Source organism: Phalacrocorax carbo, chromosome 17 (genome assembly GCF_963921805.1).
Source record: "Phalacrocorax carbo chromosome 17, bPhaCar2.1, whole genome shotgun sequence".
Taxonomy (NCBI): domain Eukaryota; kingdom Metazoa; phylum Chordata; class Aves; order Suliformes; family Phalacrocoracidae; genus Phalacrocorax; species Phalacrocorax carbo.
This window is the reverse complement of record NC_087529.1, coordinates 6,491,692-6,514,993: the sequence shown is the minus strand read 5'-3', so window position 1 is coordinate 6,514,993 and position 23,302 is coordinate 6,491,692. Positions and strand designations below refer to the sequence as shown.

At 47.3% G+C, this 23,302-nt stretch overlaps 1 protein-coding gene across 2 annotated transcripts in view; it reads right to left on the bottom strand.

Moving 5' to 3' along the window:
- Window positions 1-6,043: 6,043 nt before the first annotated feature.
- Window positions 6,044-23,302, bottom strand: part of KSR1 (kinase suppressor of ras 1) — a 79,155-nt gene continuing 61,896 nt past the window's right edge. For both annotated transcript variants that reach the window (XM_064468344.1, XM_064468343.1), the window contains 7 exons: window positions 22,106-22,485; window positions 21,109-21,205; window positions 20,170-20,303; window positions 19,639-19,770; window positions 19,241-19,376; window positions 18,760-18,893; window positions 6,044-9,513 (listed from right to left, as the gene is read on the bottom strand). In XM_064468344.1, the coding sequence (XP_064324414.1) occupies window positions 9,435-9,513; window positions 18,760-18,893; window positions 19,241-19,376; window positions 19,639-19,770; window positions 20,170-20,303; window positions 21,109-21,205; window positions 22,106-22,485 (1,092 nt within the window). In that variant the 3' untranslated portion in view covers window positions 6,044-9,434. The remainder of the gene's footprint in view (window positions 9,514-18,759; window positions 18,894-19,240; window positions 19,377-19,638; window positions 19,771-20,169; window positions 20,304-21,108; window positions 21,206-22,105; window positions 22,486-23,302) is intronic.

Genomic DNA, 23,302 nt, shown 5'->3' with positions numbered 1-23,302 from the left:
CCTGACTGAGATCAACAGTTTCTGAAGCAATTAGTGGCTTGTTACATTAACACTTAAGCCCAACTACATGGCTGTAATGATGTTCAGCATTCAAAATGGGCCACGTGCCAAGGCACTGAAATGCAGACCTTTTCCTTCGCCCGATTCTCTAGCCACTTTTGGTCATTGGTAAAGTTCCCTTGTACTCCCAGTTGCACCAGGTAAATCGGTCCAGCTAAACCGCAGGTTGCCAGGGAGGGCTTTCAGTCCTGTGCTAGCTGGGTAGGTCACTGGGCTTGCAGTAGGTACCCTGACTGCTGCCCTACATCCCATAAACACGCAGGGCTTGGGCAAATGAGTGTGTTTCTGAAATTTGTTGAGCAATCTTACACTGACTGATAGCAATAACAGCCTGTATATACTTTTAACCTGTTTTTAAGTAACATCTATTAACTTAAGCTCTTTCCTTGAGGAAAAGGAAAGGAATACATGGCAGGGGTACATGAGTACATTTTTGCATAGCTGAGAGGTAACAGAAGTTCAAGCCTTGGATTAGGTAAATGCAAGGAAAACTGAAGCGTCTCCAGTTGAAGCAGCTGTGCTGGGTGCGGCGTGCGGAGGGGAGCGGGGCTGAGGGGCCAGGCAGGTGTGACCCGTCAGCCGCTGCTGGGCAGGGTGATGAGGGGCAGCTGAGCCCTGTGGGGCAGAGGTAGAGGACGACGACGACGACGACTGTGTGTTGGGGACGTGCAGGGCTGATGAACTCTGGGACAAGTTGGGCAGAATGAGTTCAGGTAGGTGAAAGGCTTCTTTATTACTTTTTTTTTTTTTAATTGAAATTGGTGCATTATATTATAGCTGTGCAGGGGGGTTCCCCTCCCTGAATGTGTATTCTGAAGTACAGGGGGGTCTGGGTGGGTGGGAGACTTGCCTGCCCCAGTAACCCTGCTGGGAAGCCAGGGCCGAGCTGTGAGGAGAGGACTCGAGCTGCTGTGTTCTCTGGGCAAGGACAGGCTGAGCTCTGAGAGAGGATGATTCTGTGATGTGTTGTGTCCAGCTCCCCCAGATCTTGCTTCAGTCAGTTCATTTGTAGCCTGATCTATGTATTGTGGGTTGTTATTTGGTGCCTTCTCTGAATGAAGCGCTGTTTCAGTGGCTGCACTGAGATGTTTCCCGTGCATGGGGAGGAGTGTTGAATAGCCAGGAAGGTCCAGCAGGGCTGGTAAAATGCTTCACTCTGGTTTTAAGGTCTAAAATGTGATTGAATGTTACACTGCAGCTGTCCGGAGCTACAGATGGTCCCTGTTGGTGCTTGAATTTGTCTCTGTTGAGATGTGAATATTGGTTGCTTCAGAAAAAAAAAAAGGGGGGGGAAAGCTTTTATTGTCTTTCAGAGAAGAAACATTTTTTGACTATTCATCAATAAAAGAGCAATATTACTAAAAGACTTAAAAATCTAAGAATATGATCTAAACAGGAGGAGTACACTGTATTGTATATATCATAGGTTTAAAAGGATTTATGCTTTCAGCAGGAGACAGGTATTTGATTTAAGTTTTTCCTAACAAAATGTGCTTTGACAGGCTTCCTAGATGGCAGCTAATGTTAAGTGATGTCTCACTGTGATATATAATGGCTTGTCAAGCTGCATGTGGGTTCTTGTCTCTAAATCAGAGCCCAGGTCACAGTAACATCTCCAGCTCGAGCATATCAGCCTGCTGCAGACTGGGAACCCAGTAGGTGCAATCGAACTGGTGGTGTCCCTTCGTGGCCACCTTGAAGCACTGGCCATTGCAGTAGATTCACATCTATAAATGGGGAGAGAGCAGCGGGAAATGCCGCAGCAAATCTTCCGGGTCAGGGGAAGCGAAGATTTAATAGGGGGAGCAAGAGGTAGACAGTAAATGCAAATCCTCTCGTCTGTCAAGTCTCTGTGAAGTTGCTCTTGTAAATATGTTAGTCGTTACACGTTAAACAGGCTGGATCCTGTTCAGGACTGCAGCTTTGTCGTGTAGCTCTCGCTGGTTTGCTCTGAGCCTTTGCTTTCCACCTCTGTAATGTAAGCAATCTGGTGCCACTCGTGTCATCTAGAGGGTCCGAGGTAAGGCTCGGCGGGCTGAGACTCGCAGTTGTTAGCATGGCAGCCGCCACTTGTTCCTAGAGCGGTTACTAACCTCTGGTCGCTTTGGTGACCCTATCTCCAGCCGGGCTGTGTGTGAAGGGACAGCAAACCACTAGCGCTGGTCAGGTGTTGGAGGTTTTTACCTGATCTCAGAAAATGCCTGGCCGTTCCCTGAAGCATGCTGAGTTCCAGTCTTTGTCCTGGTTAACACATCCCCGCAGATGCCGTCCGATCTCCTGTCGCGAACTCGGAAAATGGCTGAGGGGCTCTCGGTGCTTTAGCTCTTAGGCTGTTCCATCACAGCTGCCTCAACCCCGAGGGCTGAGCCCCGGGCCCATCCGAAACTGAACGTCACTCTAGAAAGCCTTGAAATGGGGCCCCCGCGTCGCTCTCTGCTGAGGGGCCTTGGGGACCGCGGGGGCTTTGCCAGGGTCGGCCGGCGCGAAGAGCGGCGATGTAAAATGGCCTTGCTTAGTGGGAATTCCTGCCCCGGGAGGGTGGCAGATTGGGGCACGCGCTCTTCCTTCCCCCACGAGCACTTCAGCGAGGTGGTGCGGACTGTGGTTTTCTACCCGAACCCTGGGTTTAGGTGGCGTGGAATCTCTTCGCCTGCCTTCAGACTGATGAGGAACCTAAACCCGCAGATACAAAAATCCTTAGATCAAAGCAAATAAGACCAATACTTGCTCTAAGTCCTTGAGGGGAATAAAGGTGGTGAGGAGGTGTGGGGAGGCACTGTGGGGTTATTTTGGTGGGAATGAGAACTTTCTGCTGACAGAAGCTGGCAGGGTGACCCAGTGATCAGCAGGGTGCTGCTGCGATGTGCTGCTTGAGCCACTCCATGCGGAGTGAGAGTATTGAAGGGCCTCTTGATCCGAGACAAGCACACTTACGCAGGGAGCTGCCGCCCTACAGGCACTGCTCGTGGTCCCATTTGCTGGCTGCCTTCGTGCCAGGTTAGCTGCTGCTCATCAGGAGGAGAGGTGCCTTGCTTCAGGTAGATAGGAAGCTGCTGGTGCTTCAGACAACCAGGTTGCAATTGCCTGGATGTAACCATGGGCAGGCAAAGACCAAACTCATCTAGTCCCCAGCTGGTGGAATATAACCTTGGTGCTTGAGGATGTGGTTTTTTGTTTGTGGGGGTGTTTTTGGTTGGTTTTTTTAAAATTAAACGCCCTTGCCCTTCAAGTTTAATGGAGAATTAAATTCATTATTTCTTATTCTTTATGAAAGAGAAAAAAGCTGAACTTATCTTAAGCTTTTTATTGTTTGCATATGAAAGATCTAGATAAGATGGATGAAATGCAAAGCTGCGCTTTCATAATGCCTTGCCCTTTTCCCTGCAGGACAGTACAATGCTGCCGTTGTTTTCAGCGTAAAGCTGCTTGGCAGCAGCGTAATGATCCTGGGATTAATTAACACGCTGCAATGTCACTTCCACTGAGGAGAGGAAAGCAGCCCCTGTCTTGCTGGCAGAGCTTTTCCCTGACTGTGTAGGTGAAAAGGCTGTGGTGGGACCTGGGGGGCTCTGGGTGCTCCCCGGGGCTCTGGCGAGGGGCTGAGCAGGTGCCCAGCTCCCTGCAGTGGCACGGGCCGTGCTGGCGTCGCGTGGTGCCCCGGTGACCAGGCCTGCCGAGGTTCGCTGCAGCGGCTGGCGCCGGGAGGGAGGCTACGGAGCTCCTGCCTCGCGGGGGGTGGTGGAAGGGGCGACCACGCGGTGGGGGGACGCCAGGTCTGGTTTATGTGCAGGCAGGGCTATTCTGTGGGCAGCGGCCAGGCTGCGGGCGCTGGTGGGCTGAGGAGGGGGAGAGGTGATGGGGGTCTGAGGGATGGCCTCGAGTGGCATGTGGGTAGGAGGCAGCTTCTCACCATAGTTTATTGCTTCAATAAAACAAAATTATGGAGCTGTTAAACCACAAAATAACTTGACCCATCATATCCAGGAGGGAAGACTTTGATAATGGCGAATGGACTCAACATCTCTCGAACTGGCTCGCAGAGTGGTTGTGGGGTGGAGAGCGGCGAGGGCCTGGGAGGGACAGCCAGCCAGCCAGCTGCCCTTAAGGGCGGGAGCCACGAGGAGGTGACCAAACCCCAGGGAAGGGCTGGGGCGGGAGCCTGTGGGCCTGCTGAGAAAGCCCAGCTCTGGCCGCTCTGCTCCCTTTTCTTTTTGATGCGATTTGTTGGAAGAATCCCAGTTAAGAGCAAAAAGAAAGCGAACAGGCTGGTGCTTCAGCCCGTCATACAAGCTGAAGAAACAGCTTGCCAGCTGGCCTGTAACTGCAGGCCTCTTCAGTTTGACTTCTAAGAGGAAACAAAATGAGCCACGCTTGCAGAAAAGACACACGCTTGTAATTTCATTTGAGGAAGGATGTCAGAGATTGACAGCTGATATAATGGGAAGGCAGCAAATGGGCTCACGAGCCATAAATTAACAAGTCAATCTGGTGAAAGAAAGCTATAAGACACAGCAAGGGCTATAGACAAAAGCTGTAATGCTGCTTTCTTCTTTTTTTTTTTTTTTTTTTTACATGAGCTAAACCTGATGCTTCTAGAGAGCAAGTCTTATGAGATGTTGAGGGAGCTGGAGGGGTTTAGCCTGGAGAAGAGGAGGCTGAGGGGAGACCTTACTGCTCTCTGCAGCTGCCTGAGAGGAGGTTGTAGCGAGGTGGGTGTTGGTCTCTTCTCCCCAGTCACTACAGATAGGACGAGAGGAAATGGCCTCAAGCTGTGCCAGGGGAGGTTTAGATTGGGTATTAGGAAAAATGTCTTTACTGCAAGAGTGGTCAGGCATTGGAACAGGCTGCCCAGAGAGGTGGAGGAGTCTCCATCCCTGGGGGTATTTAAAAGACGTGTAGACGTTGCACTTCAGGACATGGTTTAGGAGACATGGTAGTGTTGGATTGACAGTTGGACTTGATCCTAGAGGTCTTTTCCAACCTTAATGATTCTATGATTCTGTCACCCTTTGCTTCAGCACATGATTCCAAGAGCTGCAATAGGATTTCTAGGAATGGGACCTGCTTCTGCCACAGCAGCTGCTTATTCTTGCCCAGTTCAGAAAAGAGTTTTTAACGTGCGCTGCCTTCCTGTGTCCCGGCAGGGCCGCCAAGCTCGGCAGGGCAGGACGGCTTTGGCGCAGGCTCTGCAGCAGGCTGTCCCCTGGCCTTGGTGGTGCCTGGGGGTCAGTACGCTCCCGTGGCTCTCCATGTGCCCCACGGGGGGCTGTGCACCAGGGTGGCCCTCACACTTCATGAGGGCCCTGCTCTGGTCACTTACTCTCCAAAGGCTGACCCGTCCGATTTGTATCACCCTGTGTCTGTCAGGCTCTCAAGGGTGGCCAAGGAAATAGGGAAATGATGGGAAATCCCTTCCTGCTGCTTCACTCAGGACAAGCAAAGCCCAGGGAGGAGAGAGCAAAGAATGGCAGTGAATGTTAACAATAGAGCGCAGGGAGGTCATCGGCATCAGGTGACCCATCACGATAGGACCGTCACCTCCGTCCATCCACTTCCTGCACACCTCCTGCATTTCCTGTTCTTTTAAATATACTGCCTTGAATCCCTAATTTCAAACCCCAGAGAGGATCTCCCACTGCTTGGAGAAAGGCATGCTCATCTGCGACTCAGCCCACAGCTCCCTCGAGGGTGAACACCAGCTAGGTGAGAGCGAAGAGGCACCGAGCGCTTCTTTCGGCTTTGTCTCCTGTCTGTAACCTTCCCAGCACCCGGCACTGCCTGAAGGCCTGCTGTTCTGTGGTGGGGGGCCGCTGCAGCATGAAGGGCTGCGTGATGTGTCACGCTTCAGCACCCTGCGCATCCTCCAGCGCCAGGCGCTGTATGCAGCGCGACGTGGCGGTGGGTCACTACGGAAACCGGCTCCTCCCTTAATCTGGATACAAGCAGGTGAGGGGGGAAAAGGTCAAACCACAATTCTGGAACACTTGCTTTATCCAGAGCAAAAATTTATTCACTGAAAAGATTCCTACATATCCAGAATTCATTAGCATAGAGTGCACTTTTTTTTTTTTGCTGGTTGCATAAACTAATACAGAAACTGTTGTTAATACTAACAGTTTTTAATTAATTTAATAGCAATTCTGGAAGACACTCAATTGATAGAAAATATAAAAAAAAATTTTTACTGTACAAAGTTTACATCACATTTGAAAAGAAAACGTGTCCATTTTCACCATGTTACAGACTCCATTTACATTCACTACTGACGTGTGGCTTTTGTAGCAGCATTGTACAGCCAGCTTCACATTTACAACTCTAAAATGGTACAGGCTTACTGTGCGTCACGCCCTTACACCAGCACATGAGGAGACAGGACACGGGACTTGTGACCGTAAAACAATGCAACGTAACGACGGTCGCTTGGTTTGCGACCTGCCAAGGGACAAGAGAGCTCCGCTCTCTTCATGGCTCTACAACTCCACTGCTTTCCATCCATTTCCATGCGTCTTACACCAGCTGATTAAAACACAAATTATCCCAGAGACGGCAATCGGTCTCTCCTCTCTGATACACCGGGTCCAGCAGGCTGGGTTTTGCTTTCAAGAGCAATTTATGGGTGCTAAACACAAAACCAAGGTCAGGTTGAATTAAAATCCCAAATCTCGTGATTAAAGGCAGGTTTTGAGACCCCTCCTGCCCCCTGGGCCGGAGCCGCGGGGCAGCATTCCCAGCAGGGCACCACGGGCAGCCTCAGCTGGGATGAGTCTCCCATTAGCATTCAGCACACTTTAACACACAGCACGAAGGGCCGTCGGGTTTTAAGCAGCTCTGTGCCTGGGAAGTCTTCTGAGAGTGTGTGAGCTACACCTGAGGGCAGCTGTAAGAAGGATAAATGGTGATGGGGGTATTTTTTGTATTTTATCATTTTGTTTTAATCTGTCTGGTCATCCAGTACTAGCTGTCCTTTTCCTAGCCAGTCATCTTACTAGAAAAAAAACTGAGAATATATTGCTTTCCCAGCATAGTTCTTGTACGTTTGCACAGCAGCGTTACCGCTGACGAACGGCAAGGAAACACGGTCTGTTTGCAAGTTGGCGACTGGTTCCCGCTCTGAGAAGCTCTGGGTGTCCCAGCTTTGGGGCCCTGTTTTGTGCACAGAGATGGCAGAAATAAACGGTGAGGAGCCCAGCAAGGCTGCTCAGAACTGCGGGCTACAAAGCAACGATTTGCATCCAGCAGCAGGTTCTGCTCTTCTCTAAGGCAAGATGGACCGTGCAGCCCATGGAGGGTTTCGGCCGATGGGTTTGCAACGTTACCGGTGCGAAGCAGCACGTTTCTCCTCGCTTTAGGTTTGTGTGGTGCCGATTTAAGCAGTGCTTGCTGAGAAAACAACTTCTGCTTAAAACTGCTGACACACACGTTTTGAGAGAGAACAAACGGTAGCAAGTCTTGAAGAGAACCATGTGGTGTAGGTTAAATACGCAGTGTGTTTGGAGGGGGCTTATTTGCTTTATAAAGGTGGGGGAGAGGAAGGAGGTCAGAAGAGTACCGCAATGCCACGCTTGGCCGCCACCAAACTGATTTGTTCTTTTGTATCTGAGACACATTTAAAAAGTCATTCTATCAAAAGATCTGTAAGAGAATGTAGCCGACTTGCACAAGGTAGGAGTGAAGCTCTCTGCTCAACAGAACTCAGGAAATTTTTTTGCCACTTGATTTTCTACAGAAATCAGCCACCCGTAAGTAGCCAAACTGAGGGCCTGCCACCTTGCCCACCTTACAGAGGACTGCAGAGCTCCTCTCGCTGTGAGCCTCACGTCACACCCTCGTGATGACGGTGAAGGTGTAGGGGGGTCTGTGTAACATATTAGTGCCGTTGGAGAAATGACATTTGGTGACTTCCAGGGAGCCTTAATGAACCATCTCAACAAAATGAAGTACTATAAGGACAGAATGGATCTGAATGTCCATTGTAAAATTAGGGTCCTCCCACTGCCCTGGCTGGCAGGAGAAGGCAGGGGAATACGAACGGGGGGCACGAGGGAGCCTTTGTTAGTGCTGCTTGCGATTCAGTTGCAAGTGGGGTAATGCATTGGTCACCTTAAATGCAGTAATCAGATGTATCGTTTATAACCTGCACATTACACATTGGAGAGGGCGTGTGGGGATATTTGTCTTAAAATCAACCTTTGCAACAAGTCTACTCTGTTGGGTTGGGTCAGGTCCTCTAGACCCAGATGCAACCTTCCTGGCTGCGAGATTTCTGTTGTTAGCTTTTTCCCTAAACAACTGCTTTAGTCCTGAAATTTTAAAAACAAACAGCTCGCAAACTTAAATGTGACCAACTACAGGAGCTGGTAACAGTGTGTGTGTATGACTCTGAATCTCTTAATAAGTTCCATGCATCAAGACCTTACTTAATGCATTATTCTGGAAGGCTTTTTCCCTTGTCTTGTCTCTCTTGCCTCTCCCGGCAGCTCTGGAAAATGTCTTTTCTTCTTCAACTGAAATGGTGACTGGGGCAGTAAGTCACGTCTGTTTGGTCGGTGTTGTATCTCCAGAAAAGCTGCTGGTTTAGGGGACTAGAGCTTGTTGTGCCTAGAACTTCAAAAGAAGAATTAGGCCCAAGTGCACAGAGCTATAACAAGCCATAGTTTTATTATTTTTTTAAAGGTCAGCAAGTCTTAAGCTTCCTACGGGATTGTATGAGAACAAGCAGCTTTTCTTGCAAGTTCTGTGTAGAAGAGCGCTTGAGGTTTTAAATGAGACAGCCTACGTGATCAGAAGCTCTCCTGTCGGAAGTCGATTTGTACTAGTGTAACTTAATTCAAGGTAACCCAGAACTTTGGACCAAGCCTGCTGAAACAAACCTCAGAGCTCCATCGTTGGTTGGGCAGATCACAGTGTAATAGACCGATTTTTACCTTAGTGAAAGGAAAATGCAATCTGGAACTCCAACGCCTTGTACTGGGCGTGCTGCCATTCTGAAACAAGCCAGTTCCACTTCTCTTGGGGAAAGCAAATGCTTTGAAGGCAGAAGATAGCTCCTATTTACCACAGACACAAGAAGGAACTAGAAATAGTTCTTCTTTTTTCAGTGCTATTTGAGAATGGCTGTAGTTAAACTTGATTCACTGTTTATTATGTTTAAAAAAATATAGTTCACACAAAAGTATCATGTAAACATTCTTTAAATAACTGCTGGTGCTCAGGCAGAATTCAGACTTTGCAAACAACACAGGACTGTGAATTGATGGTCGTGCGGCTTTCGGCTGTGGCTGCACCAGTTTCATAGCTTGGAAGATTCAGTGAAGACTCCTGATGCTTTGTGTAAGTAGGCAGACAACATTATCACAAGACAATTACACACCATGCTATATCTTTTGATTACTTGGTTCCAGGATTCCCAAGCCAAATCTTTCAAAACGCAGGACAACTTTGCTACTGTTAATGCTGAAAAGAGTGGGGAGGGAGAGGAGAAGGGAAGGGGAAAGAGTTATTTATTTGTAATTTTTCTTACAAAGCTACAGTCCTATAAAAGGAACTAAAATGGGTTAGATTCTGGCCTACAACTTTAGATCACCCAGAAAAGAGGCTTAAGTAATTAAGCAGCACACACATGAACTTATCCATGCTAACCTCATCAGTGGAAACACACAGCACAAATCTGACTCGCCTCAAACTGGAGAAACAGGAGGTTTTCCTAAGTACCTAAGGTGGGCAGAAGCCTGACACTTGTTTTCAGCAGGCACTTGATGTCCTTGATGAGACCCGCCAGGAGCCCACAGCTTGCACCACAGCAGCTGACGAGACCTGGGCAGGGCCAGAAGCAGTGTATAAAAAGAAGGCCCTGGGAGCATCAGCAGCCAGGAGCGCCGCCAGCAGGGTGGGCAGGCCGGGCACGGCACGGAAGGGTGTGCAGGAAGGGCACCGACGCCCCGACAGCTTGACCGGGGAGCAATGGTATCCACCCGGCAGAAAGCCATGGCCTCTCTAAGCTCTGCACCCACCACGACTGACGCAGCTTCCCAGACAGAGCTCCGGTGGGAACTCGCTGCCAGGCAGGTGCCGGGCTGCGGCGTGCGCCCTGCTCTTGCGCCAGTGCGGGGCGGCTGCAGTGAGCGCAGCTCTGGGACTGGGGCGTGCGCCCAGGTAGAGGAACTCCTCTGCTTAGTGAGACAGCTCTGGGAGGGGGTGAGTAGGCTGAGGAGTATCGGGAGAGCGAGAGAGAAAGAGAGACTACTGGAACCGCACCCTACCTCCCCTGGGACAGGCCCAACAGGCAGACAGGACGCGTGATACGGAGGATTCCGATCCTTTCTCTGCCTGGCTGAACCTGGTGACTTAAGGGACGGGGGCAATGGGGACAAGTCCCTGCCCAGCGCAGCGGGCACGTCTCCTCTGTGACTCCCCCGCCTTCCCAGAAGCCCTTGTATAATAGGTACAAGTCCACTGCAAGTGGAACTGAACGATGACGAGGACAATGGTTCATCTAGGTTGCAGGTGTTGCCGAGGTTAAGTCAGCCTACGCCCTGCGTCAGAACTGCCTCCATAAAGAAAAAAAAGATGGGTCGTTATCGTAGGAGGCTCTCTTCTGAGGGGAACAGAAGGCCCAATAGACTGGAGCCACTCCTTAGGGAAGTCTGCTGCCTCCCTGGGGCCTGGGTTAAAGATGTGAAGAGAAAGCTTCCTACCCTGGTACGGCTCTTGGATTATTATCCATTATTGATTTTTCAGGTAGGCAGTGATGAAGTTGCAACAAGTAGTCCGAGGGCAATCAAAAGAGACTTCACGTTCTTGGGGCGCCTGGTTAAGGGATCAGAAGCACAAGTAGTGTTCTCTTCTATCCTCCCAGTTGCAGGGAATGATGAGGGAAGATGCAAGAAGAGCCAGTAGAACAATACCTGGCTCTAAGCCTGGTGTCACCAACAAGAACTTTGGGGTTTTTGATCATGGGTCAGTCCACATGACACCAGGCTTGCTGGCAGCAGACAGGGTGCACCCTTCTCAAAGGGGGAAAGGGATAAAGCCAGGCTCACTCCAGATATGCCTGGGGGTGGTATGACAATGTTTGAGGGACAGTGCGCTAGCAAGGTCTGGGGATGGAGGTAGGGGATGGAGATCTGTGTGGCAGCAAAGACACAAGGGTTATGGATGTGTTAGAAACCATGGAAGAGCCCAAGAATGGTCATGCAGGAATTATGGCTTCTCCCCGCAGAAAGGTGAGGGGATCAATAGCCCAACTGAAGAGCATCTACACCAATGCAGCAGCATGGGCAACAAACAGGAGGACCTGGAAGCCGGCGTGCAGCTGGAAAACTATGATACAGTGGCCATCACGAAAACATGGTGGAATGACTCTCATGACCAGAGTGCTGCAATGGATGGCTATAAGCTCTTCAGAAGGGACAGGCAAGGAAGGAGAGGCAGTGGGGTAGCCCTGTATGTTAGGCAGTGTTTTGATTGTCTAGAGCTTAATGATGGTGATGATAGGGTTGAGTGTGTATGGGTAAGAATCGGGGGGAAGGCCACCAAGGCATGGTAGGAGTCTGTTATAGATCACCCAACATGGACGAAGAGGCAGATGAAATATTCTATAAGCAGCCGGGAGAAGTCTAACAATCGCTAGCCCTTGTTCTCATGAGGGACTTAAATTTACCACGTGTCACTGGAAATAAAACACAGCAGAGAGGAAAAAGTCTAGGAGGTTCCTGGAGTGTGTGGAAGATACCTTCCTGACACAGCTGCTGAGGGAGCCAACTAGGGAAGGCACCCACTGGACCTGTTGTTTGTGAACTGAGGAAGGACTTGTGGGTGATGTGATGGTTGGTGACCATCTTGGGCATAATGATCACAAAATGATAGCGCTTTCGATTCTTGAAGAAGTCAGTCAGCAGAACTGCTCCCTTGGACTTCTGGAGGGCAGACTTTGGCCTGTTTAGGGGCCTGGTTGGCAGAATCCCTTTGGAGGCAGTCCTGATGGGCAAAGGGGTCCAGGAAGGCTGGACATTCTTCAGGAAGGAAATCTTAAAGGTGCAGGAGCACGCTGTCCCCTTGTGCTGAAAGATGAGCCAGTGGGGGAAAAGACCAGCGTGGCTGAACAGAAAGCTTTGGCTGTAACTCAAGGAAAAGAAGGGAGAGTTTATGACCTTTGGAAGAAGGGGCAGCCCACTTAAGAGGACTACAAGGATGTCATGAGGTTATGTAGGATGAAAATTAGAAGGGCCAAAGCCCAACTAGAACTTAATCCGGTTACTGCTGTGAAAGACAGTAAAAAAATGTTTCTATAAACAAATTAGCAACAAAAGAAGGACTAAGGAGAATCTCCATCCTCTATTGGATGCAGGGAAATACACAGTGACAAAGGATAAGGAAAAGGCTGAGGTACTTAATGCCTTCTTAGCCTCAGTCTTTATTTTAAGACCAGTTCTCAGGGTGCCCAGTCCCCCGAGTTGGAAGACAGGGACGGGGAGCAGAATGAAGCCCCCATAATCCAAGGAGAAGTAGTTAGTGACCTGCTACACCACTTAGACACACGCAAGTCTGTGGGGCCAGATGGGAGCTACCCAAGGGTACTGAGGGACCTGGCAGAAGTGCTCACCAAGCCACTCCCCATCATTCATCAGCTGTCCTGGGTAACTGGGGAGATCCCAGACAACCAGACATTAGTAAATGTGACACCCATGACACAAGAAGGGCCAGAAGGAGGATCTGGGGAACTACAGACCTATCGGCCTGACCTCGGTGCCAGGGAAGATTGTGGAGTGGATCGTCTTGAGTGCCACCATGTGGCATGTACCGTAAAATGAGGCGATGAGGCCCAGCCAGCATGGATTCATGAAAGGCAGGTCCTCCTTGACTAACTTGATCTTCTCCTATGACCAGGTGACCTGCTTAGTGGATGAGGGAAAGGTGGTGGATGTTGTCTACCTGGACATTAGGAAAGCCTTTGACACTCTGTCCCACAGTATCCTCTGAGATAAACTGGCTGCTCGTGGCTTGGACGGGGGTACTCTTTGCTGGGTAAAAAAACTGGTCGGATGGCCGGGCCCTGAGAGTTGTGGTGAACAGAGCTAAATCCCGTTGGAGGCTGGTCATAAGTGGTGTTCCCCAGGGCTCAGTGTTGGGGCCGGTTCTGTTTAATATATTTCTCAAGTATCTGGACAAGGGGATTAAGTGCACCCTCAGTAAGTTTGCAGATGACACCAGGTTGGCCAGGAGTGTTGCTCTGCTTGAGGGTCGGAAGGAGCTGGACAGGCTGGATCCATGGGCCAAGGTCAACTGCATGAGGTTCAACAAGGCCAAGTGTTGGGTCCTGCACTTGGGTCACAATAACCCCAGGCAACGCCACAGGCTTGGGGAAGAGTGGCTGGAAAGTGCCCAGTGGAGAAGACCTTGGGTGTGCTGGCTGACAGCCGGCTGGGCATGAGCCAGCAGTGCCCAGGTGGCCAAGGTGGCCCAAGCACCTGGGCTTGTATCAGCAATAGTGTGGCCAGCAGGAGCAGGGCAGGGATGGGGCCCCTGTGCTCAGCACTGGTGGGGCCACACCTCCAATCCTGGGTTCAGTTTTGGGCCCCTCAGAACAAGAAGGACATTGAGGTGCTGGAGCGTGTCCAGAGAAGGGCAACGAAGCTGGGGAAGGGTATAGGGCACTAGTCTGATGAGGAGTGGCTGAAGGAACTGGGGTTGTTTAGCCTGGAGAAGAGGATGCTGAGGGGAGACCTTATTGCTTCCTACAGCTTCCTGAAAGGAGGCTGTAGTGAGGTGAGTGTTGGTCTCTCCTTCCAAGTAACAAGTGATAGGACAAGAGGAAACAGCCTCAGTTTGCACAAGGGGAGGTTTAGATTGGATATTAGGAAAAATTTCTTTACTGAAAGAGTGGTCAGACATTGGAACAGGCTGCCCAGAAGTGGTAGAGTCACCATTCCTGGGGGTGTTCAAAAAACGTGTAGACGTGGCACTTGGGGACATGGTTTAGTGGTGGACTTGGCAGTGTTGGGTTGATGGTTGGACTTGATGATCTTAAAGTTCTTTTCTGACCTTAGAATCATAGAATCCTTAAGTAGGAGGGAAGGAGAAAACAACTTAAAAAGAAAATTCTCTAAGAGAAAGGGGTGTTTGACAGGGTACATGAATTGGTTAAAAAATAAAAAAAAGAACAAACCCAAACCCATTTGCTCCTCTTCTCAGACTGTAGCAAGTGCATAAAGATGTCTTTTCCTTCACCTTTCAACTGTTAGCATAGCTAGAAACTTTTTCACTTCAAAACTTCTTCCTACACAGACTCAGGTGACAGCAAGGCAGACAGCCTCGATATGTGAGCTCTTGCAGGAGACTTGCTTACAGAATGAATATGTGGGTGTATTTGTCATCACTGAAGACAGCAGAAACCTCTCTGGTTCTTGGTGCAAGTTCTCCTCTTCCCCTATCCTTTCCCCTCCAAAACAAGATTATTTTTCAAAATCATGAATTGGTAAAGAATGAAAAAAAGACCTTCTCTGAAAGGCACATATTTGCTATGGTACCTACAATTCTGCAAAGCCCCTAATGTTAAGTCAGACATTTTGCCGAACAGGGGATGTAAACAGAAGCGAATGATAAAATTCAAAGCACTAGATTTGCATGGGGAGGAGAAGGAGGAACTAAGGGTGCTCTTGCTTTCCTCCTCCTTTACGCAGCATTGTAGCTGAACCCGGCTGACCCACATGGGCCAGTTCCGGACACCACTTGCGGCCTGGCCACTGGCGGGCTAAGCAGAACAAGGACCATCCTTTTTTCCACTCAAGGATTGCACCAGCCTCATCCAGTCCCTGACAAAACTGACCCTGGCTTCAGTGCTGCCTCTGGTCCTGAGGGAGAACCAGCACAGTCTGGCCCTTAAATCTTGTTGGTTTGCAGTGGAAGTGGAGTGTTTGGTTATTGGCTGTGCCTCTGAAAATGTACCTGTTACCTTCAGTCACAAAGCCACAGTCCAGCGCTAATGATGACAGGCATAACCTCAGACTGCAACTAGGAAGCTGCACCCCTCTGCCTCGTGAGACTTGCAGGCAAGTCACACCAGTTTCAGGAAAGCCCCCCACCTGCTGGGCAGGACACACAGTACTCGCTGTTGCTTGAACCCAGTTAGTAGAGAGTAGATCACTAGACCCTTTCCAGGAGGAAGTTACAGCCTGCTGAAATGCTTCAGAAGTGAAAGATGGCCACGTTGTTAGACAGTAACTTCTTGCAGACAGGAGTTGTTATTCAAGCTAACAGCCCACACCAAGCAGAAAAAGGCAGAAAAGGAGAATTCGGATAAAGTGTTGATTATGTCCATGGGTTAATTTCGTGGTTTGTTTTTGCTTTTTTAAATGGAAGGTGATTGTCCAAGTTGCCGGTTAGGATACAACACATGGAAGCATGCAAGGTGGAGCCCATTATTGCACCAGTAGCTACAACCTACAAAGAAATATGGGAGGGAAGGGAAAAAGACACCATGAGAGTTAGTTTTCAGTTATTTAAAGCAAGCCCTTGAGAACTACATATTATAAAGCTTACACCAGAATAAAGCACAGGGTTAGTGCAGTGTTTCTGAAAGGATTTGTCCGAGGGGATGCAAACATGTCTTTAGTGGGTTTTGAATGTCAGTAGGCCTCTGGCTGGCATGACTACAGAAAGCCTCCCAAGTGTGACTTGAATATAATGCAGTTTGCAGGGGATGAACAACAACTAAGCTGCCTCTACTTTCATTTCAATGAGCACTAATTCAGCTGTCAATGCTGATAATTAATACTGACACTTAAAGTACTTCTCTCCTATTAAATGCTTTGAGCAGAGAAAAAGTAGTAGCATATGCAAATTAACATGGACCACTTGTGGGAGTGGAAGGGGGGTGTCGGTCCATCTACCCAGGGAAATATAATTAGGGTAGCTACTACATAAGACATCGCTCTGCAGTTCCACAAGCTGTGTTTCCCTACGGAAACACTAATCCAAAATAATCACTTGGCAAAATGCTCTGGAATAGAACATTCTCACGAACTGACTGCCCAAATGGGAAGCACTACTTCAAATTCGTTTCCAATGTGATGTTAGAGGACAACGCGAGAGTGATTGCATGGGAATGTGTAGACAGCCTGGGCGCTCAGTCTGCTCTGTGGTGTCTGGTTTGGTAGGTGAAAAGATGTCAAAACCATCATCAGAGTTAACGATCCAACACAAGTGGATCTTATTGTATAGAGAAATGAGAGCATGAAAGTGTTGGCACACAGAACCATAGCGTTGGGAGTACAGTGTGCACAGGAAAAAGTATTACCAAAGGACACTGCTGTATCATGCAAATCTCCTGGCAGAAGAATTGCTAAGCCTTCATAACATAACATGACTTAAATAAAACCATTCCTCTGAGGCAAGGAAGGATCAGCTTAAAAAAAACCAGGAGGAAATGTCACAGGTGACACTGGATGAGTTGAAGGAATGGATAATGGAAAAGCACATACTCAAGGTGGCTGGGTATAGATCTGCCCAACGCAAGCTGTGCCTGGAAATACGGTTTAGTACACTTTAGGCCAGAAGAGGAAAAAAAAAAATTCTTTCTCTTAAATTATGACTGAAGGACAGATAAGAAGCAGCAGTTATACGCAGGTCCATTTTTTAGATCGGATTTTGTGGCTTCTCTCTAAATTTTTGTTTTAAAACATCTAGACAATTGAAGTCACAAGGACTGAAGTGTAGCTGTGAAAGCTCTGCTGGAGTAGTCAGTGTTCAGGGTGCAGAAAGACCCCTTGCCTCCCAACTATGTTCCACAGCACACAGAGGCAGTAACTGATGATGCCAAGAACAACTGCCAAATGTAAGGCTCAACCCTCTGTTGAGCCTTTTTAATGTGAGTGCTGTGATATGCATATATACCTGTCTAGTGTAAGGAAAAAATACCAGATAGTTCTACTTATCCGCAAGCGGATAGTACGCATTCAATCTTTGCTGATAATAGTGTCCTTTTGTGTAAAGGTGAGGCCACAGTCTTGGAGAAGTATTCCGCATTTTAACATTGTTAGACACCATAATGTATCAGGGATCCAGCACAAATGTTAGGGAAATTGCACAAGAGACAAATGGTGAAATTTTCAACCAAAACCCCAAACGAGCCACACCCACCAAAGCACAAAATGCCACGACAGTCACCATATAGGCAAACAGAAGCGTTTGGTTAGTTATGATAAGGTAATGCAGGAAGATCATGAAGGGTTATGAGAAAGAAAGGGGTAGGTTAAACAACAAAAAAAGGAGAAAAAAAAGAGAAAATAAATATTAGAGGTGGAGTAGATGAAAATACAGTGAACAAAGTACACGGTAAACAGGCACTGGTCGCAAACATGTCTGATACATTCTATGCATCATTTGTCATATGCATATAAAGACAAATGATCATATGCATCATTCATCATATGCATGTGAAGCGTTCTATGGTATCTCCCAGACTTTGAGAAAAAACACTGCAGTCATCAAAATGTACCCTCCTGCCTAACAGAAGCTCTAAGCGTGTTCCTGAAACTGGGCTGCCTGTCTTTCCCTGGGGCTGGCAGGCCCAGCCTATTAACTGAAGTCCATCGGAGCTACTCAGGGTAACAGCGGTCAGCAGTGGAGATCAGACATAAAACTGGTCTGGGGTGGGAGTTTCAGTCTCTTGGCTCCAGAAATTGTATGTGCTTTGCTTCCACTTGATTTTGGTAGAAGTGAAACCGGGAACCATCCTTCCCTGAGAGTGACAGGCTATTCATGAGAAGGGAGGCTGAAAGTTTTCGGCCTTGTGCCTTTATGCTCATCCAGCCTGAACTGGAATGAGTTTTATATTCTGGTCTGGTCTGTCATAACGGATGTCATGGGATGTGCAATGAGGTGTTTTGAGGGACCTCTTCCAGTTTTGACAATTTACAGATGCTTGATCACATGTGACCATTCTTCCCTAACTGCAACACAGAAACTGGCTTTGACAGTATCACGATCTGACAGGGATTTATGCTGACTTCTCATGATTTACCTTTCCTTGGTCCAGATCTTGACATAATTCCAACTTAGAGATTCAGTCCAAACATTGCAACTCATCCATAGCTGTCAGTTTACTGCAGCTTCAGGATTTCTAAATAGCTTGACACGTGATACCACCTCTGGTTTTTCCCTAGAGGTCAATTATCCTGAGTCAGGACTAATTCTGCATTTCTTTATCAGCCTGTGCAAACTGGGCACTCTTCCATGAAGAGGAGAGGGTTGGAATTTTTTTTTCCTACATGCTCCTTGAGGAAGGCTACGAACTTGGGACTCTTCCAAAATTTAACAGTTCAGTTTCAAAGGGAAACAGTGGCACGTTCTCTGGTCCTTCCCTTCCTCAGACAGTGCCAGTCATTATAGGGGAAATTCTAACCACTTTGGGGTCAGCGTGGGCCCTTTCCCATACTGGTGGTAGATACTCTCTGAAGCCAAACATAAAGCTGGAAAAGTCATCTACTGAAAGAGGGAGGTGAATATGTTAAAGTAGGAAATTAACTGTCTGAAGCATGCAAGCTTAATTGCATAATTTCCTAGTAACTAGAAAAGGAGAACAGCACAGGGTTACTCCCATCAGAGGTTTGACAGCCCCCAGGAAGGCAAAATAAAGCACAGAAGTGATCAGTTAGCAAATTCTGAGCAGCATAAGTGTTCTGAACAGCAGCAAATACTCACTCAGCAGACTTCCAGAAATGCCCTGGGTGTGAGAGCCGACGATTCAGTTTTGGCAGTTTTTCAAGCATATCCATGAGGACAGTGAAGCTAGGTCTCTCATTGACATCAAACGACCAGCACGCCAAGAGAATTTCCTGCATAGGATATTTGTGGCTCATTATCTCTGCTCAGTTCACAGTTCAAATGTGCAGGCCAAGCAACTGATAAGCATTGTGATTTGTGTGGGCCCAGCCAGAGATACTGTTTAATAGGTCTTGGACAGTCTTATAATCAAACAGTATCCTGCATACCAGTGCACGTGTACTTCCATATGACAGTTATGGGCAGAGGCTTAGTACCTAACCTGGCATCCCATTCTAATCTGTCTCTCTCCTGTCCTTTGGAGTTATAATAAGAGTAAAAATAAACATCCTCTTTAAGCAGCTCCCTCTTTTCCTGATAAATAGCTATATGGAAGGATTCCTGCAACTGAGGTACTTACGTTGACTTCTTTCCCCAAACTAGCAGTTGCAAGGACTTGTTTCACTCCTTCGCCACTTCCAATCTGCCAGATGAGTGCCTCCGCAGGCTGGTTCTTGAAAGGCCATTCTCGTGCTTGGAGCTCATACCACACAGTCCTGCAACATGAACAGACAAATCAAGCCTTTGCCTGCTCTTAAGGGAAAGACACAAAACCCTGACACTCTCCCAGTTTCTTCAGATAAGCTCTAGAAGGTGTATAAGGCTGTGCAGCAAATCCCTCCCGCCCCACGCATGACTTTCATAGTGGGTGAGAAGATGCAAGTCTGTAAGAAGAGGACCACTGACTCACAAGGCTCAGGCCTTTTACAAATCTCATTTAGCAATCTCCTGTGGTACTCTTAGGTGTTCCTCTCTTACCCAAAGGCATAGATATCTGCAGCTTTGGAGAAAGGCAGCTTGTCTTCATCTTTCCCAGGGGCCATCTCACGAACAATCTCAGGGGCCAGGTAGCATAACCAGTCATGAGGCAGCTTCAATTCGTTCTCCCTCCTGAGTTCAAAAGAAGGAAGTGGTAATGAAACACTACTGCTTCAACCAAGCACCAGCATATGGACCATATCTGTGCTTCACCTAATGCCTTGACTCAAATGTTTTCGCTGACATTGCCTTTCTAATTTTCTTGCCATATTAAAAAATACACATGTGTTAGCCTGACTGTCCAACTCATTCTTGGGCTTAAAGTTTTCTGTGTTCTGAGTCTTACTGCATATGTAACTTCCTAGCCCTGTGCTACAGAAACCGTAGGAAGAACTGGGGGGGAAGTGCACATTCCAAAAATGTGTGTATGTACTCAAGGAGTCAAGACTCCTCATTTGTACTCTGTAATGCATCAAAATGTTTCACTGTCTGATCATTATTTATCACTCTAGAATTGGACCAAGCACTTACCTTCCTTCCTGAACCACACCCGAAATTCCAAATAATCCAAAGTCAGTGATCACAACTTTCCCATTGTCATAGAAAACATTCTTGGATTTCAGATCCTTATGTACAATCCCCTTTGCGTGAAGATACCCCATGCCCTGGGAAATATATGCAGAGATGTAAACTTTTTAAAAATTATTTATGAGCCTCTAACGCTGGGCACACTTGCTTTCTAATACACATTTACTCTCATTACTCCAGCATAGATGATTAACTGTAAGTGGGGATGCAGCAGCTGTCTGACTTATGCAGGAAGGGTGCAAGAGAAGTCTGCAAGGGAGCAGATCTTAGTTTAGTGCTCAACCTCTGAGCTGCTTTTCATCCTCTGCATAGTAAGGCTGCTGGAAGGGTGCTCTTAGTTGAAACATTAAGTGGCTGTGGACTCACAATTCTGAAGAAGTCGGTATATGTAAGAACAATGAACAACTGACACAAGTTTGCTCACTAAATTCACAGGATATTTCTGCCAGAAAAGAAAATGGCAACTTTGGAAACGCTTCTTCAGTTGAGAAATACTGAAAGCAAGCACAGAAAACACCGTGCAAATCTGGGAGAAAATGCCATCTACTTCAGAATGCGTTAACTTAGCTGCAGTTACTAATAAAGAGAGGAGACAGGGAAGTCAGTCTGTCCTGCATACTTTTCTTCATTGTTCCTTTTATCTAAATCCTCCCTCCCCAGCCCCTTACTGACAAGCAAAAGGTCTATTTCTCTCCTAACAAGCACTTAGCTTATTGCCCACTAAATTAGGACATTTTTTTCAGCCAACTTTGAGTATTTTCTGCTGCAGCACTCTGTCGGGCTATTGAGACTTACAGAACCTCTCCAGCTGTGCAGCCTCTAAGCTCTTGCCGAGGCACTGCCCAGAAAGTGGATGTCTCCATTAGCATAGCGTACCCTTACCTTAATGATCTCCTGTGCTATTTGCCTGGTTTTGTTAATATCCAGGGATATCTTGGGGTCCCTTACAAAAGAGTGAAGCGTTCTTCCTTTGCAGAAGCTACGGGAAAGAGGAACAACAATTCTGAAAAAGGTCTTTAAAATATTGGAAAGGAATAAGAATGTAACACTGGATGTTCAATTGGTTTTCTTACCATGTTGACAGAATCCCAGCCTTCTTCCACTGCTGAGAAATGCCATTTTGAAGAACTTTAAGGACCCAATTGTACAGGAAACCTATTGCTAAAGCATGCTCAAGGATATGCAATGAATATTTAGGTATTTCTCCAGAGGACCAGTTATTGTTATATTGGCCTGACATCTGAAGTCCAGTTTTCAAAACTCTGAGCACCAGCTTCTGATGTTGGTGCTACTGGTCACTTAAACAGGAACCTTCTTTTGGAACTGGCAATTAGAAATTTCTGCGTACATCCTTGCCAAACTACAAGAATGGCCTGCCCTTGGCCCTACTTAAATTCAGCCTGCACATGAACTTCCTAAAAAGCTGTTATTAGGGGCTAAATGATCCTCATCTCAACTAAATAGTGAAAACAGGAGAGAGGAGAAAAATAGTAATGTTTTTGCCTAATCAGAAAGCATACCTAAGAGGAACATATAACTGTTGCACTATCAGCCTCACACATTGGTTTATTGCCACTTTGCTGAATTGGAACCATCTGGAAGTAGATGACAGAGGAACAGCCTGTTCCAGATTTTTTTGTCTCCTGCTCTTTGAATTTTATTATTTAAGGATTCAAAAATAAAAATAAAATTGCCAAAAAAATAATAGATGTTCCCTAAGAGGAGACAACCCTAGTATCCAAAACTCTGAGCAACACAGACTGCATTCATGTCTGCCACCTCCTGACTGCAGTGAGAGGTTTATTTTCATTAAAAAAAAAAAAAAATCTATCTATACTCTCTCTATATTAAAAATAATGCTAAGATGCTATATCCTTACCTGGTAATGATTGCTAAATGAGGAGGGTTCATGCATGCTCCCATGAAAAGTACCACGTTCTCATGCCGGGTCTGTCTATAGTTCATCACCTCCTTTTTAAAGAGCTTGAGGTGATCCTGATTGTTCCCGTCTATCTCCAACAGCCTGATGGCCACTTCCCCATGCCATTTGCCCTTGTAAACCTTCCCCCATCGTCCTTGGCCAATAGGATCCCCCAGTTCAATCTGTTCAAAGGGAATGTCCCATTCTTGCAGGTAGACGCTGGTCTGGCTAGGTTTGCGATAAATCATCCCTTGCAAGTGTGGCCGTCTGTTTGGCAAATCTTCCACCTCATCATCGTCATCTTCAGGTTCTGATTTATTAGTCTCTGGTTCTTCCACCTGTTCACAAAAAGAGAAGGGAAATATATGCTGAGTCCCATCTGAGCACCAGAAGCAGCCTACCAGCCAGCAGCAAAGGTTGCTTTGAGAGAACCTCAGGGGGCTGGATGTACGCATTTGCCTACAGCTCTAGAAACGTACCTCACAGGACAAAGTCATCTCAGAAGGCTACAAAAAGACATACGTCTTCTGTATGTCAGTGCACGCAGGTGAAGGCAAGAAAGGCTTTATGGCATACAGAGTTAAATTTGTAGAACCAGCACTAACATTGAGGGACTCGGCACCTCTCAGGATTTGGCCTTCAGCATGGGGAAAAATAGTACAAGACCACTCTAAAAGGAAGGGTCAAGAACCTCTTTATTCTTCAAATAAACGTGGGTGGGTGTTTGGGTTTCTTTCTGATCACTAAAATTCTCCTGTTAGGGAGAAACGCTCCAAAAATTAGCAAGCTTCATCCAAATTCCAGTAATTTCTGCTAAAATCATCGATTTTATCTCTATAGGTTTACTCATCCCTACAGAAACCCATTTCAGTGTTCATATTACAAGCTGAGCATGTGCTTAGGCACTACCAAAATGGGAGTCTTGTGAATAAGTATGGAAAGGCTTTCCTATGCAAAACATTGGCTCATGGTAGATCCTGCAAAGCAAAGCCTGTAAGCACGGCCTTATGTGACTGCGGGTAGCGCCTATACATGCATTACTTGCAGATTTAAGGTCTGCAGAGCATTTAGACCTCGTAACTCCAGCAGCAGACCTGCACCTATTGGAACGCAAAAATGGCTGCGCCAAATTGGTGAGCCAGAAGTTTGAAAAAT